The following is an 18,154-nucleotide window of genomic DNA, read 5'->3' on the forward strand; positions in this document are numbered from 1 at the left end:
AGAACAGAGAAAAGCAACAGCAACAACAATACAAAAAGGACAACAGTCGAGCGGAAAACGGAAGTGTGTACGCAGGTTATGCAGGAGTTGAAACTGAAGCCGTAGCCGTACAGCTAGTAGAGCCGGACTTGGCCCAAACTGTAGTGGCTCAGTCTGCTCCTGCTGCTGCTGCGGCTACTGTTGCTGCTGCTGCTCCTGCTCCTGCTGCTGCTGCTACGTGTGACAATAATAAAAGTTTTTATTGCCATCGCACACAGCTGCGACTGCTGGGCCAGTACGCAGCACACAGTACGTAGAGTGGATCTAGAAATTAGCCCCTGCCGTCTGAGCCAATTTTGTCATACACACCGTGCATGTACCTCACCTCACCTCGCCCTGCCTCGCCTCTCTTGGCCATCGTGTAATCTCTGTCGTAAATTTTGTCCGACAATGTTTGAAAAATGCCACAGAACGAGATGGAGAGTAAGAGCGAGCGAAAGAGAGAGAATGAGAATCTGAAACAAAATTCCAAACAGCCAGAGGACTATGGCAGCTAAGCTATTGTTCCGTAAAGGCGAATTATCAACAAACAGATCTATTATACTCGCACAGATCATATTGCATTGAGCAGGTGTCGGTGCCTAAAATTCGGATAATTAATTTATTTTCCATTAGGGTAAATCGCAGAAAAACTCAAATCCCATTGCTGAATTATATTCAATATTCTGTGGACTATTTTAAGTGTTGCTATCACATGCTCGTATATTACAAACTGGCATACTAAAGTATGCAAGAATATGAAACTATTATACTGCAGGAAATACTTACCAGAGACTTTATAATTTCTTAGCTTAGTCAGCAATCAACTTTTATACTGTTCAGCTCCTCTTCGACTGTTATACTGTTATACGTATAAACTGTTATACTAAAAGCAAAAACACACAAATAGGGGGATTAGTAAAATTTGATTTGCTATATTCATTTTCAGTAACTTATTACAGCAAACTTATATATATGTGTGTATATATATATTTATATGTATATATATAACTTTGTATTATATATATTTATATGTAAATATATATGAAATAATATATATAAGTCGGAGTGATTATCAAAATTTTTAACATGCACTTTGCAATCAGCATAACTTAATCAAATCGAGATTTCTTGGGGGTCGGAAGGGACGAACAGAACGTTTGATCCAACGTTTTTTCAAGAATTTATGAACCAACGGCCATAGGTTGCGGTGCTGTCTACCAGTGATGGTGTACAGAATATTCTGCTTCATATAGAATCGAATCACAGGCTGCATCTGCTTATCGAAGGCAGCCAATCGGGCCTGCACCACCTTGGGATGGTCGTCGACGCGACGCGTCAGCGGGTCGCCCGTCACGTCGTCATGGCCGGGCACTCGTGGGGCCGCCGAGCCCTCGTTGTAGACGCGACCCGATGGCATATGCACCAGCCGATTCTTGAGCATGTTTACTATGGCCTCGTCGGGTATATTCAGATTGATCACCATGTCCAGCTTGACCAGGCCCTGTAGGTGCTTCGCCTGAGCCAGATTGCGCGGATATCCGTCCAGTATGAAGTTACGGTCCTCTGCCTTGTACACGGCCGTGGCAATGACGCCGTGCAGCAGATGATCGGGCACCAGCTTGCCCTGACTGATCATGTGGAAGGCATGCTTGCCCAGGGCCGTACCCTGGTGTATGTGCTTTCGCAATATATCTCCGGCAGCTATGTGCACGGCACCAAAGGTCTTGACTATCATGTCGGACACATAGCCCTTGCCGCTGCCCGGCGGACCCATGATGAGAGCACGAAATCCACGCATTCTCGCCATCAGACAAACACTAACGAACATTTTCACTTGCGATTCGCATATCAATTTTGAAGTCAATTATTAAAAATATATGTAAAAAGAGCTCATCTGCCTTGAACTATTACCAATGTTACACGAGAAAAGTTGGAGACTAAAGAAGAAATAAATTTTGCTAATGATGGTGTCGAAAATTAAATTTCTAGATCAGAATTTAAGTTTTTGAAAAGGGAATGATTTGAAGTTTGAGGGAAAAACAAAAAATATTTAGGAATGACAATTGAGAAATAGATGAAATAGGAAAGGAGATTAGGGATAGAAGAGGTTAAAGATTTAGACTAGATATATGGCTACGGTATCATGGCATTTTATGTAGAGCAGGCTGAGCTGAAATGAGGAAGAGTGAGATAGAGGAATGGTATACGAATCGAGAGAGTGATGAAGTGAGTATATTACATAATATAAGCCTCGGGCATAATGGTATTGTATGTAGACAAGCTTGAGCAAGGTTGAGAATAGTGAGATAGAGGAATAGTACAGCATAGTAAAGAATAGATAGATGGAGGAATGGTATATTGAATTCAGATTTGCCTAAGGCATGATGGTATTTTGTATGCATGCTTATAAAGTAGCTAGTCATGCACTCCCTCTTAAAACGCTCTCTCCTAGAGACATTTTCGGCCAATTTATTCAGCGCTAATTGAAATACTTTTCTCTTAATGGAGCTGTCCTCAAGTGTCTGCCAAATGCGTTGCTCTCTAATTAGAAATAGTTGAAGCTAAATACATAGTTAGTGCTAGTTAATCGAAAGAAAAACGGAAATGACAACGAAAACAAATGACGAAAATTTGAGCGCACAATTTTTGCTATGCGGCCAGGGCCAGTCCGTCCGCAGTCCACAGTCCGCAGTCCGGAGGCCCTCAAGTGGCCTACGTGTGTCACATGCACAATGAAACACAGACCGGGCTAACGCCGAATGGAGCCACCCGCCCCATTAGTTATCGTCTTTGTTTTTGAAAAATTGTCTACTTCATTTTAGGAGGGGCCCGCTTCTGCAGCGAGAATGGCCATGAAATATAACAGTACTCATTATGTTGGGATTACGATGCAATCAACGCAGAAAAAAGTGTCAGTCAAATAAATCACTCGCCAAACATGAGGAATGGGCGCACACAGGCCCGCTCACCCACCATTTGCAAGCCACCACCACCAGCAGCACCACCGCAGCACCGCACCACCCGCACCACTCACTTACCCACCCACGCTCTGCACGCAATGCGACTTGACAAGAAGCACGCAAAATATATATTTTCGGGCCTCTGCACGCTGCCAATGTCAACGCCAAGAGTTCCAACCGTTTGTCTGTCCTTCTGTGTGCGTGTGTGTGTGTGTGTGTGTGGGAGCATAGTTGAAGCTGACAGCGAGCACGACATTGGAATCGGAGAAGGCGTCAACTGAAGCTGCGGCTGTCAGTCCACTTCGTGCGCCAGGATAAATGGCGTTCCTTTTCCTGTTTTCCTGTTTGTGGCGGCATTTTCCAGAGCGCCTGTTTCCTTATTTTCCTCTTTGCCATTTAAAGCAACGAATTTTCTTTTTTTTAATTATGCACCAACTAGACTTACACATTAAAGTTCCCCCATACCAAAAGGAACAGCCAATCAGGGCTAAGTAACTCATTAATTATCTGCAGGAAAGATTTCCTTAAACGAAAAGTGATAAAAATGCGGAAGATTGAATGCCAAACTGAGCAATTTCGTATTGGGGGTGATATATTGGAGTCTGGGGGCTGTAGCACAGGCAAAGGGAAATGGTTTAAATTTATAAGAAAAGGAAGCAAGATATTTAGATTGATTTAGATTGCAGCATTCCATGAGTTAAATGCTAAGTCAGCCTGTAATGCTAATGAGCTGTTTCATATATAATATATCATCATCATCATCATTATCATTATCATCAGCTGAACTTAGCTAAGATCTGTTGTATTTCTCCATCTCTTTCTCAAGCCATTCTACTGCCAGTTTATCAATTATTTTTACTTCATTTTCATCTTATGGAAAGACGTGACTTTCTAGCACAGCTCTGACCTTTTCAATTTTCCACTTTTCTTGCCTGAACAGTTTACTAATTATTTTCAAATCAAAACTTAAAACTCAGCGCTGAACTTGAGCTGTGGGTGTTTGGGAATTGGACTCTGTCTTGCTTTCATTCTCTCTCTCTCTCTCTCTCTCTCTCTCTCTCTCTCTTTCTCTGTCTCTCTCTCTATCTCTGTTCAGCTCAGTTACATGTTGGCCCCGTGATAATCATCTCGGAGTCGTGCCAAACTTCATTTCAAACAATTCAACGCGGCCAGCCAACAACAATGGCGCAACAAATGAGCATGCGATTTGCTCCTGCGGCGACTCCTGTGTCCCAGCCCCCGTTCCCCTCCCGGTACTATGCACAGCTTATCTCAGTTTCATTACAGTTATTGTCGTTGTCATCAGCTCTGGTGCCATGTGCCACAATGTTGGGCAGAGAATAAAACTTTAAGTTCCTGCTAACCCTACGGGTAACTGTCTTGCCCGTTAAAAGCCCCTTTTCCTTTAACCAGTCAGCTCTGCTTACTTCTTAGCTGCAATTTCGCATACCCACAAACAGCACCAGCAGCAGCAGCAGCAACCATAACAACAGCAGCAGCAGCAACAACAACAACTGAAGGCAGCAGCAACACTTCCGCTAGCTGCTTGAAATAAAAACTTGATTCAGTGGGGAGCAAGGAGCGTGGAGCGTGGAGCGTGGAGCGTGGCGCGTGGAGGCAGCAGCGAGCAATTCTAAGCACCGCAACAAAAGCTGAGCACAACATCAACATCTAAATGCAATGCCATAGAAAAATGCAAAAAAAAAAAATAAAAAATAAAAAAATAAGCGAAAGAAAAAACGCAGTTTCCGTGCGGCAAACAAGCAAAAACAAAAAGCAGCCAACAACAGCTAGAAAAAAATAGAATAAAACAAAAAAAAAGCGTAACAAAAATAATAATAAAAATAAAAAATACTTAAGCGTTGCCAGCGTCGATTTGTGCCGCCCACAAGACGCTGGGCGTGTCACGCTGGCGGAGGTTGGGGAGGCGTGGCAGTGCCAGCTTCACACTCGAACACGTAGCAGCTCGCGGCGTACGCTGCCACGCCCCCGCCTCCGCTGCGTGCGGCTGCGTTTTAAGTGCGCCAGCTTAAAAGTATGCTACAAGTTTTTGCATTTGCTTAAAAGCCCGCGTTTTGGGACTCGTTCGAACCAATTTGGCCGTAAATGCCATTTGCCACATCCAAATTTATATGTATATTTTTTTTCGCATTTTTATTTTTTGGTCTTAGCCTTCGCCTTCGTCTTGGCCTTTGCCTGATGCTGCATTCATTTTGGAATTTTTTTAGTTTGAAGCATTTTGATGCGTATTTATGCGCTTGCATAAATTGATTTATATACAGCATAGAAATGCAAGCAGCAGCTGCTCTCCCGCTCCCTATCGCTCTCTCTCTCTCTCTCTCTCTGTCTCCCTCTCTATCTGTGGCTAGTCATTTGCCTGTTTTTCGTATGATTTATTAGTTTGGGTTCTAAACATTGCGGTTGACTCGACATGGCAGGGCGTCCAATGTATATAGAAATCTAGTTTTGTGCTCGGCTAATGCCAAATATGTTAAATAATAAATATAAATGCATATATATGTATATAACAAATATATGTGATGTATTTGCTGAACAATGCATGTATCTTTCGCATGTTCAACTATCTGCCCTGTCTGCCTGTCTGTCCGTCTGTCTGTTGCTCGTATCTCCATTTGTCTGTCTGCCTGTCTATTTTGTCTCGTGGTTAGGCATAAACCCCGTTTATCTGCCAGCGTATGCGAAACATTTTCGAATTATTTCCAACAGCGTTAGCGTAGGTGCCATAACAACAACAACAACAGCAACAACAACAATGCCAGCAACAACAACACCAACAACCAACAACATCCTTGGGTTGGGTCAACAGTTTCGGTAGCTGTTTGGCGGTGACGTTTTTGTATAATTAATTTTTCTTGTTCAGTGGTTTTGTACAATCAACATTCGATGTAAAAACAGTGCAAACAAGTGCAACGCATACAAGCGCGCTTAAAGTGCATACACCAACACACAGACTCATACACATGCACACACATGCATATGTGCAAAATGCCACCGCAGGACTTAACAGAAGCAACTACAACGATAGAGAATGTGAGCTTGCCTGGACAAGCATCCTCTTGCAACTCTCCATGTGTGTGTGCCTGTGTATGTGTGTGTGTGTGTGTGTGCTATGGGGCTGCTTGCATATGCATGCGAAAATGTTAAAGCAAATAAGAAAAAGTGTGAAAACGAGCAGCTTGTCATGTAAACAAGTAAACCAATAAGTGCAAGAGTGCGAGCGAAACAGAGGATGCGAGCAACAGAGAGAGAGAGAGAGAGAGTGTGTGTGTGTGTGTAAGTGTGACCAGACTTTAAATGTGTCCAGAGCAGCCTTTCAGCTGCTAGTTACCCGGAGCAGCACTCGAAAGCCAACAACAGCAACAAACAATAAAAAATCTCAGACATATTCAAACATTTGATTGCCAGCCCAACAACAGCAGCAACAACAACAACAACAACAACTAGCAGCAGCACCTTTTCATTGCTATGGATTCGTGAAGCATTGGCCTGCTAATAAATTTCCCCTCCATTATTCATAGTTAACTGAACAATGAGCTCAAACTGTTGATTGGTTGCAAGTTGAACACATGCACATATGCATACACACACACACACACATAAATATGTAAATATGTATGTGTATACCCACACATGCAAAAGTTACTCTGAGCTGCGCTCTTAATTTGAGCAATTTCTTTTTGAAGTGGGCTTAATTTTTCTCTGCATCGCAGTTAACAGAGATACATATATAAAAGTTTACCAACTATAACATTTAACGTTTAACATAGCTTTGGCCGGTAGCACCCATATGCTGACCAAACTTTAAGCCACTTGCTGTAGCTGTTCACTCATGATTCATTAAACAATCATTAGCTTTACCCAGTAAGGCTAAAATTGAGCTATGTTAAGTCTATGTTAAGTCGGAATCTAATGCATGCTTAGTTGCTGAATACATAATGGTAGCATATTTCTGTATTATGAGTAAACAATTGCCTGAGCTAGTTCACAGAGCTGAATAGCATGCTGTTAAGTTGATGTAAATTCAATGTTAAGTTGCTAGCGTAGTTTTCTTTAATAACTTTTGGTTATCTCTCACTGTTCACAATATGAACTGGCTACTGGAACTAATTCCAGTGGTTCCAAACGTTCCATTTAGAATAAATTTCCAACTAGATTCCCCTGGTTTCCCCAAACCTCTCGATTCACTTCCTCTTACTCACTTCAACTCTATTCACAATTATCCCCAACGCAACATTTCAATCTAATCAAAATGAGAATTCTTTAATGAATTACGCGCCTGTGTTTGATTTTATTTCATTTTCTTTTTTCTTTTTTATTTCTCCAGTGTTTTTTTTTTTTTCTCTTGAATCGCTTTGTTTTTGTTTATACAATTTGTTTACGCAACGCGTGACGCTTAAATGCTAAATAATGCAAATGTAAATGCGGCACATTGTTTGGCTTTGTTTTTGCCACGATTCTATTGTTGTTGTTGTTGCTGTTTTTCTTTTAGCCGTTTGCCCTTGTTGTTGTTGCTGTCCCTTTTCGAAATGCTCGAACTCCAAAGAGCGTATAAAAAGGGGTCCGAAAATCAAATAAAAAAGGGTTAACAGGGCGAAGACTTGAACTCGAATCGTAGAGATTATTGCGTGGCGAGAGAAAAATATTTAGTAACTTGTACTTTGATTAGTTAATACAGGAGTCTTAGCCAGATACGCCACGAATACGCTTTAAGTTGATATTCCGCATATCCCCAAATTAAATTCGAATCAAAATTTCTTTATATTCAGCAGCTCCTCCTCCTCATCGAGCAGCTGTCCGTCTTCCATTTGCTCTTTCTTTGTTCACAGACAATTCGAAAGTTCAGGCTCTCTGCCCGGCTGACCTTTTAGAGTATTAGAAGTTCGACTTTTTGATTTGGCTGTCTTTGTTTTTCGATTTCGAATTAATTTTCTTACGCAATGAACATGCAGGAAATTAGCATATTTTTTGTGTGCTCTTGTGCTCTGATCGATTTGTGGGCCTAACGAGTGGACCCAAAGAAAACAAAGAAAAAAATTTAACAAAATTCGAAAAGGGGACGCCCAGTTTACAATTGGTCAAAGACATTTTAAAAGGCGTTCCCCCTGGGGCAGGCATAGAGACACACAGGCAGAGCATGGAGCATGAGGGAGGGGGGCGGTGCTTGGCTGGCAGGCGACACAAGTCTTGGGCGTGGGCGAGTGTGAGGCATTTGCTAACTTATGATTCGCGAAAAAATTACATTAGAATTGCAAATTGGCAGGAGCGGCAGGGGCGAAGCGAAGGTAGAGGGGGAGAGGACTGGGGCATGGGCATCGTCTGCAGGCCATTCAACATGGCTAAATAAAAGTTGTGTCTTTGCGGCAACAGCAACAGAATTTGATTTGAGGCAAGTGTCGTGTGGGGCAGGGGGAGAGGAGGATGCGCAGGAGGCGGCAACAACAGCAACAACAACAACAACATGAAGCAAACTCAAACATTTATGACAATAACTTCTTAAATGCCATCAGCAAGGAATCCCCAGCACTGTAAGGACATGCAGCCGAGAATCTCACTCGGAGTGCCAGTCGATGCCTGCTGGCTGCTCGACGTCTCCGGGGCTGCCGTTGAATTGAATTACTTTTGCGCCAGTTGAAATTTCAATTGCCCTGCGAGCGAGACAGAACCAGAGTGAGAGAGAGAGAGAGAGATAGAGAGGGAGGCAGAGGCAGAGGGATTGAATGATGCACATGTGTGCCAGCCATATGCAATGTTGGCGGTGGCCGGAAACGGAAATGCATGCTGGCATTTTAGCAAGGCAGCACACGGCGGGTGCAGGGGGAGGGGCAGCAGTGGAACTTGGGACTGGGCGCATACAAATGAGGCGTTGAATAATTAAAGACATAAATTCGCACTTGCACACATAAAAGTAAAAAATGCCATTTCTTCTTTTTTGTTTCTTCCCGTGCGCTTTATTTTTGTTCTTGTTATTATTTTACGTTTTCGGCTTCGCCCAATGCTTCCGGTCAACCAGCTGGCTGTCTCTTTCGCTCCCATTGTCTGGCAGCAGCTCCCACGCTATCTCAGCATGTTTAATTCACAATCTTTGGGCACAGCGGTGCGACCCGGTGCCACCTTTGCACTCAAGTGCGCAGCCACCGCCCACGTCCGCCACGCCCACGCCCACATCCACTCGCTGCATTGGCCCAAGCTGATCTGAGCAGAGCAGAGCAGCACAGCGCAGCGCAGCGCCGAGTCGAGCAAAGCTGAGCTGGGCAGAGAGTTGCTCGTTTAACTTTCATGAAATTATAATTTGCTTTGTAATTCGAGCATCCTTAGCAGGCTGCCAGGACCTGGGGGTCCACGCTGCAGACCAGCTGAAGCAGCCGTAGCAAGCAAGCATATATAACTACACATTGAAAATATTTTAATTAACGAAAATTGTTCAGCAACTTGCCTGCTTCGTGTACATATAGACATATACATTTAGATATTTATACACACACAAATATATATACATATATACGTATATAAAGGCCGGCCAACTTAAGCAGCTGTCCGGAGCTGAAAATCCAATCCCATTAGAAATCTCAATTTCAACTCAAGCAAGTCTGCAGTCCAAGAGACTTTGCAAAATATTGAGCAGCTGCTTTCTTTTGAATCATAACACACACACGCACACACACACAGACATATATACACTCTTATATATAGCTGTGCTTTGTGCGATCTCATGTGGAATCGCACTCCACAAAGTACATATATCTTACTTATGCTCGCAAAGATTAAAAGTTTTTCACTGCCGAGGCATGCAAGCCTCTTGCCTAAGCTGTAACATCTTTGTATGCCACTGCCCCGCCCATCGCCTCCCTCGTCGCCACAGCTTCTTAGCTTCTTATGCTGGGCCGCTTTTTGTCCGCTCGTCTTCAGTTTCTTTTTTGTGGTGCATAACCCTCTCTCAAGTTGCTCGACCGCCGCAAAGCCTGCCCTTTACATTATGTATGTGTGTGTGCGTATATGGGTGTGCGTGTATGTGTGTGTGCTACAAAAGCCGACCCCAATGGAGCTGAACCTTTTCAAATCCGAAATCGATATTAATTAAATTTTAGTAGCTAGCGTGAATCTGTGGACTTTGCGTGCGCCCATGCAAAGCTTAGCGAAACAGCAACAACAATAACAACAACAACAACAACAACAACGATGACGACGAAAAAAGGTGGCAAACTTTGCTGTGGCCATCTCATTAAAAGTGATGACAAGTTGCTGGCTTTGCGTAGCGCTTTTCATGATTATAAAATACTTGGCCCAACGCAAGCTCATGCCCTGCCCTGCCCCGCCCCGCCCGACCAGCCAAATAATGACCCAATCAGCCAAAGGAAAAATGCGAAACTCAGCTATTATTACCTCAAAGATAACTTCAACAACATTTTCAACAGTAATAATAGCCGAGCGGAGGGGCTGTTAAGCTACCGAAAATGATAAAAGCAAGTACATTAAACACTGAGAATTGCAGAGAAGAGCGGTAGATGTACAGAGTAAATGCTGGCATGTCCATAATACTGATGTTAAAACAGACATTACTTTATAGATGAAGCTATTTACGACAATTCAAGTTATGCAAAATGTATACTTTGAGATTTGCATAGAAGAGCCTAAAGCATACAAATTAAATAAATATATTTACGAACTCTGGTACAGCTCAATAAGCATATATGTATATGGAGAATATTATCAAAGCTCATCAGAAAATTATATTTATAAATCAAGTTATGCAGTTTTATATTGTTAAAATATTTGAGAATCGCGGAGAAGCCTCTATTTACTTTTATGTAAAACCATGACATACCTCTTAAGTTACATAAATTTTACCTTTAAACAAATAAACACACAGAGCGAAGCTTTATGAAATTCTCATCAGATTTACTTACACGCTTCAAAAGGAATAATATTATTATGATACTCTGACCTTTGATAGCCATTGTAGACCACATACAAAGAGCATAACTAAGTTATAGCTGGACGAGTAGCTGGGGGCGATTCACATTGTTGTTGTTGTTGTTGTTGTTGTTGTTGCTGTATCAGTGCTCTTATAACATCTCCATATTCAATTGAGAACCCAAATCAGTCAACCGCATTAAAAACTCTGCTTCATTTCCGTGACAAGCTAGACACACACACACACACACACACACACACACACAGGGACGGACACTAGCAACATTCATATGTAAATATATTTTTCGCTCTTTGTATGCTGCTCGTGACCTTTGCTTAACTAAGGACAGCTTTGTATACCGATTGTAGTTGCCCAGCCACGCCCACCGTGCCCACCTCGACGCTGCTTGCGTGCCATAAAATTTCACTCTTTCTTCCATTAATAGTTGATCTACTAAGCCAAGGGCATAAACTATGCAAAAGCTTTTCCATCATTGCCAGTTGCCATTCATTCCCACTCACTGTCTCTCTCTTCCTCTCTCTCTCTCTCTCTCTCTCTCTCTGTCTCTCACTCAGTCTGTGTTTAGCTATTGCTGTCTCTGTTTCACTTAATTGCTCAAATCTCCATACACAATTTAATATTCATACTTGCGTTTCATTCGTGCTGCTAATGTTGGGTCCGTCGGATTCATGACTAGCATAGCAGCAGCAGGAGCTGAGGCAGCAGCAGGAGCAGAGGCAGCAGCAGGAGCAGAGGCAGCAGCAGCAGCAACAACAAATCAAGTTGAGGATTACAAATCGGAATCCTTTTTTAATTGAAATATACATCGCATATACATATACATATTTCTATGGCCCGTGCTGTGCTCTGGCCTGCTCATTAATGCGCCGAGCTGCTGCTGTCGAGCTCAATTGATGCGTTTTTGATTGCAAATTTGTCGCAAACATATCGCTTGAGTGCACCAGCAGCGCAGCAGCTGCCCCCACTCCACTACCTCCACTGTCTGCCTGTCTATGCGCATTACTCATACGCCGCGTGGGTCGCCGAAGGCAAAAAGCAACTTAAATTCTACTTACAGCCAAATATGTAATAAATACGAGCTTAAAAAAGTTTATCTATATTTCAACCACACGCAGTCATGTGCCTTACACACGCACACACACACACACGCACAGTATATATGCTGTATGTGCGTACTGCTATTTGGCATATAGAGTAGCTACTGCTGCCTGTTTTTTTGCTGTCCCCCGGCAAAAGTTTTTGAAAGATGTGCCATCCCCCAATCCGGCACTTAGACAACTCGCACGTCCAGCTACCAAAAAGTTCATTTCGCTTCGCTTCGCTCCTCCCTATTTTTTTTGTCTCTTCCTTTCATTCAGCCAAAAAAAAAATATATGTATATACATATATAAAATATATATGTATAAGTAAGTGTAGAGTGTGTGGAGTTGAGTGTAAGTGTACTTTGCAAGAGCTACAGCCGCAGCTGCTGCCCCGCTGAGCTTTCATTAAATGCGACTATTCAGCGGCTGCAGCTTTAAAATTTCCGCCATCCTTTTTTTTTTTTTTTTTTTTTTTTTGCCCCTCTGTCAATATGCCCAAAAAGCCAAGCCGGACGCCGTATAAATTGTCGCAATCAAGCGCTGCATAAAGTGTCTCTCGCTCTCGCTCTCAACACGAAAAAAAAAAAAATAAAATAGAAAAAGAAAGCCGCAGGAAAGCGACAGCAAGATGAATTACTGTAAATTATCCAGTTAAAAGTTTTCGCTGAAGGACTTTCTAGTCGCTCGAGTGGCCGCCGCTGCGGCTGCTGCTTCTGCTGCTGCTGCTGCTGCGCTGCTGCGCTGCTGCGGCTACGGCTGCCGTCGCTGATTTAACGAGACGAAAAGGTAAAAAGTTGAGCAAAAATCAATTTCGCCACAATTTCACGCTAGTTTGCATAAAAGTAAGTGCTGGCTGGGCATACCTCCCGAGGCAGTAGAATGTACGTTAGATAAGTCTGAGCTGCTCTTGAATGCATATGCAAAGGGAATTTTCAGGTAATTTTTGTAATTTTCTATTTTTGTTGGTCCAAAAGGCAAATGTAATATTTGGGCATATGGAAATTGTTTTAAAAAAAAAGGGCCAAACTTTAAATACCTAAATATTCACAAATTTAAAATCAATTGTAAAGTTTGCTGCTATCGATTGGCAATCTATTGTGACTTGAGCAGTTTTTGGCCATTGTACTTGTTTAATATATAAATGAAAATTAGCATATTATTGCTGCTGCTTCAAGAATATCATATTATGTAAATTATTTATATGAATATTAAAATACCAAATGTATGGCCTTTTTGAGCATAGGCATAGGCTTCTTCAAAAATACCACAATATGTAAACTATATAAATGAATATAAAAATACCAAATTTAAGGCATTTTTAAGATTTACTAAAGTATATAGTTAATTTTTTGTCCATTTATATATTTTTACAAATTTAACAAGATTTTGTAAGTGTAAAATGAATAAGTATATGTTACGCCTGTATCCATTTGATCGCCCGCCATTCGAATTTATTCATTTTCTTATTCGAATTCCCTGTTTGCATATTTTGCACTTTTCGCTCATTTCTATTCGCATTCTGTGGAGAGTCTATCCCGCTCACACGCTCACAGCAACATTCGACACTACGTTTCGCTGCAGCTTTTTTGTCTCCCTCTTCCCTTCGGAGCGATAATTAGCGCAGAGCAGCGAGCAATGAGAGCAGCGCAGCTCGAACGCAAACGCAATCGGATAATGTTTTGTAGAGCTCTCAGATGTAACAAGCGCCGATTGGGCTGTATTCAGCCGAAGTAGACCAGTTTTAGCAGACTTTACTCATTGTTTTATAATGTTACATCACAATATTAAATTCCAGTAATGATATTTTATTGCTATAGTTTTAGCTTACCACTTAACCAGTTTAACTCTATCCCAAGCATCCTCATTCCACAATACTTTAATATTTTAAGTACTCCAGTGACTCACAGGTTAGTTGGATAGTCGTTTACAGTAGAAAATGTCTCTGGTAACAGCTGTCAGAGCTGGTTAAACATATGTGTAGATAGTTAGACTAGCTGCATATATGAGCATATGTAGTTGCTGCAGCACCTGGGCTCTCTGCGCTCTGCCTGTCAATGGCTGCTTTTAAGTTTCATCTCGTTTCGCCCATTGCCCACATTCAACGGGGGCGCAGCTCAAGCGAATATATATACATATTTCTGTTTATATATATATTTTTTCGGTCGGCAACATTCATTAATGTCAGGAACAGCAGCAGCAGCAGCCGCCACAGCCGCAGCGACTTCGTCTAGGATACAGCCACATAATGTGCCGCAAAACGCATAAAACACACGCGCACAAACACACACACCGACACACACACATATACCCACACAGACAAGTGTCGTCGTCGTCGTCGCCTGCCCGCTGTTTTATATAACGATTACGATAATGAAGCGACGCCGTTTTCAGCGGGCGCAGCATTTTTATACACAAAATGAGCCAAATGAATGGCAGCCACTAGCCCAGCGCACAGAGCGAGACAGAGTGAGTGTGAGAGAGAGGCAGAGAGAGAGAGAGAGAGAGACAGAGCGCGTCCGATTGGGCTTACTCCAAGGATCTAGTAGTAAGCAACGTCTGTCGTTGATGGCTTTTTGAAGTTCTCAACGCAGGCGGCGCAATGATTGGGGATTATGACGAATTAATGAATTCAGATTTAAATAAAATTACGCAGCGTGCCAGCGCCAGTGCCACGCCCACTTGTGGCCATGCACATTTAACATTTTGCTAATAGAATTAAAGTTTGCCGCCCGCCCCTCCGCCCACACGGTAACAACAGCAACATAATGAGCCAGCGACCCAGTCTGGCGTAATTATGATGGGCCTGGCCGCTGCATTGATAGCAGCAGCAGCAGCAGCGGTAGCGGCAGCGGCAGCAACAGTCGTCAGCAACTGTTGCCCGCTTAATTAACAACAACAATTGCAATGGTGCAATTGCAGTTGCCACTGTGGCAGGTAATTTTTGTCTCATTTGGGGCCGGGGCAACCTTCGCCTGATGGTTTTGTACGCGCATTGTTGCGGCATTGTTGTTGATTGTTAATTGAAAAACAATGTTGTGCGCTCCCACTCAGTCATGACTCGCCCTTTGCCCTTCTCTCTCTTTCACTCACTCACTCACTCACTCCCTCTCTCTGTCTCTGTCTCTGTCTTTGTATTTCTGGTGCCCGTTAAATGCAACTGCAAGTTGCATCGAGCTCGAGGTTCAACTGCGGCTTAATTAATTTTTATAAGGCTGTTGTTATCGTCGTCAATTGGGTTGCTGCTGCACTTTAATTACAATGCACAGAAGTTGCCTTAAGCTCATTGATTAAACTTAATCAATGGCCATAAGCAGCGCGAACAGGATCGCTGCTGGCACGGGGCATGCGGCAAGCGGCATGCGGCAGGCAGCTCATTAATGTTCGCTCGCAACTTTGACAGCCAAAGTGCAATTAGCGTCAGGGCCAAAGCGAAAAGTTGTCATATTATGATATTGAATAGCAGCAAGATGAAAGACCCAGCTACCAAGGAATGGTAATCGAGTAAGGAGCGAGCGAGACAGCCTGCGTGTGTGGGCGTGCTGCTGTGCGTGTGTGGGTGTGTCGGTGTGTGGGTGTGTGGGTGTGAGTGCGTGTCAAAAGAGCTGCAAGAGCATAAAAAGTGCCTGAGCTCAAGTAATTCAATAGCCAAGCAAGATTTAATTAATAATTTATATTCTATATACAAAGGTAGCCGCAGCTCTGATTAACGAAGCTGTAAAAGCGCGAAAAGGTTGCATATCCTTGGCAGATCCTTTACGCATTACCGTTACAACTGGGCGAAGAGTGGATCTTTGGAGTCTCAGTTCTCTTAATTAACTCTTTAAAAGCATCTCGGCTAATGTCTTAGCCAGGCCACAAGTTTGGCCAAGCGATTATAAAACAATTAGCGTCCAACTCTGGCTCAACTCTATTTAGCAATAAAAATCTATCAATTAGCGTATGATAATAAAGCAGCATGTCTATATCTATCTATCTATCTATCTATCTATATATATATGTATATATGGGAAAGTTAAAGAAAGTCTGCTGCAGTTCATCATTGAAGGCAAACTGGCCAAAGTCTGTTCGCTTAGTTAGCTGCATAGTTTGGGCTGGTTTTGTCAGTCAGTCAACTATCATTATAAGTTGCCCTTTGCGTTTGCGTCATAATGGCCAAAAACTTTTGCCCAGAGCTCTGTCGAGTGTCTCTGTGGGTGTGTGTGCTAGTGTGTGTGTGTCTGTGTGTGTGTTGGCCATTGTTGGCGCTCAGTTTTGCAATTAGCAACAGTTTTGTCTGCTCAGTGCTTTTAGTCGGCCATTAATTGAGTTGCGCGCACTGATAACTTACAAAAAATAAGAAAAGTGAGAGGTGGAGAGATGGAGAGAGAGAGAGTGAGTGAGAGAAATAGCGAAAAACAAAGAACAAAAATTTGCCACAACTTTTTATTCATTTTCTTCTCGCATTTTTCTATTTGCAGATCGAGGACGCAATGCTGATGTTTGACAAGCAGACCAATCGGCACAGAGGTGAGCACTGAAACGATAAACGATAAGCGATAAACGATAAACAATAAGCGATAAGCGATAAGCGATAAGCGTTAATAATACAGTTCGTTATAATAACACACATTGACTCGATTCCGGCTCTTGTTTTTGTTGTTATTGTCGATATATTCTTTCATTTTTTGTGCTGCTTCGTTTCCGGGCTTTAACGATGCAGAAGAAGACGGGCAAGCCGGAAGTGCGAACGCTTCTGCTTTTTCATTTTTCCTCTTTTTGTTGTTGCGCATTGCGCTGTCAATGCATGACAGATACCGTTACAGATAGCCGAGCACAAACAGAGCTAATACAGTTTCATTTTGGTGTCTGTAAAAACGTGGCATTAAAATGGTCAGGCTAACAGCATGAGAGAGAGTGATAGAGAGAATGAGAGATAGAGAGAGAGAGAGCGAGTTAGTCGTAAAGATTACCTGTGCAATGCAACCGGATATAGCCCGCACATACAGCTCAGCGGGCGACTGAGTGGGCGGGGCTGGGACTGAGACTCGCTGTCCGGCAAAGGCTTAAATCTCCAGCGCACATCCGCTACACGAACTTGTAGCGCACGAGTGAGTCCGTTCTCTTCTTTTTCGGCCATGGGCGTAGGCGTGGGTGTGGGCGTGGGCCGTGCCGTGCCATGCCGGGTCGGCTGCTTGTCGTTGTCAATTTTGCTTATTAAAGTTTTAAATGACGCGCCGAAAATTCGCATTGCGAACGCCCATTGACATGTGACAGGAGGCGCAGCAGCTGGAGCAGCAGCAGCAGCTTCCACCTGAGACAGCCGAGGCACATTAAGATTGATGTGTCCATTTTGCAGCCGAAGCCGTACACGCCCACACACAGGACGACAGAGCGAATGAGAGAGGGGGAGAGAGAGAGACATAGTCGGCTAACAATGTCGTGGCCCAAAAGTAATTAGCCGCTCACACACACACACAGACATCCAGACAGCTGGACAGTCGTGCATGCATCAATAGTTGCCTCTATAGTTGCTCTACACACACACACACTCAGACAGCGCATGAACAATTCACACACACACAGAGAGAGTTCATGGCTGGCCTTGTTAACTTGCTGGCCTCATGTAGTTGGAGCCGCTGTCCAACCAAATTACGCACACGGGAATAAGGAAACATGATTTTTGCTTGTATGCGGCCCATAAAAAATTGTTGCATACTTCGGGGCGCCGCCGAGAGATAAGCAGCAGCAGCAGCAGCAGCAGAGGCTGAGGCAGCGGCAGAGGCGAACGCGACCCACAGAACATTTCGTTTAATTGGACGCTGGAGTACCGAATGCTGCATCATGATGCAGTCATATGAAAAACACAAAAACTCAACTCAGAATCAGCAGGAGGAGCAGCAGGAGCAGCCGGAGCAGGAGCAGCGCAGCCTTTGCAAATGGCAATAAAAACAAGCAGCGCCCCATTTAAAAATTATGTGTTGCTGCAGCTGAACAATGAGAGAGGAAGAGAGAGAGCAAGAGGCGGAGGGTAGCAAGGGGGCAAGAGGAGCAAGCGGAAGAGGCGGCGTAGCGCAACAACTGTTCAGAGATAATGCATGAGTAAGATATAAAACTGCAAATTGCCAACGATGCAGATTTATTCGAGTATATAAAGCAGA

General features: G+C 43.2%; 1 protein-coding gene and 1 pseudogene across 5 annotated transcripts in view; one reads left to right on the forward strand and one right to left on the reverse strand.

The window, feature by feature from the left end:
• The window catches only part of Rbp6 (RNA-binding protein 6), a 205,749-nt gene that overhangs the window by 161,781 nt on the left and 25,814 nt on the right, over positions 1-18,154 (forward strand). For all 5 annotated transcript variants that reach the window (XM_089467844.1, XM_089467843.1, XM_089467845.1 and 2 more), the window contains exon 7: positions 16,475-16,523. In XM_089467844.1, coding sequence (XP_089323970.1) covers positions 16,475-16,523 — 49 coding nt within the window. The remainder of the gene's footprint in view (positions 1-16,474; positions 16,524-18,154) is intronic.
• On the reverse strand, positions 934-2,090 carry LOC108612824 (GTP:AMP phosphotransferase, mitochondrial pseudogene; annotated as a pseudogene).

This window comes from Drosophila arizonae, chromosome 4, assembly GCF_054131065.1.
Source record: "Drosophila arizonae isolate 15081-1271.41 chromosome 4, UAZ_ARI_1.0, whole genome shotgun sequence".
Taxonomy (NCBI): domain Eukaryota; kingdom Metazoa; phylum Arthropoda; class Insecta; order Diptera; family Drosophilidae; genus Drosophila; species Drosophila arizonae.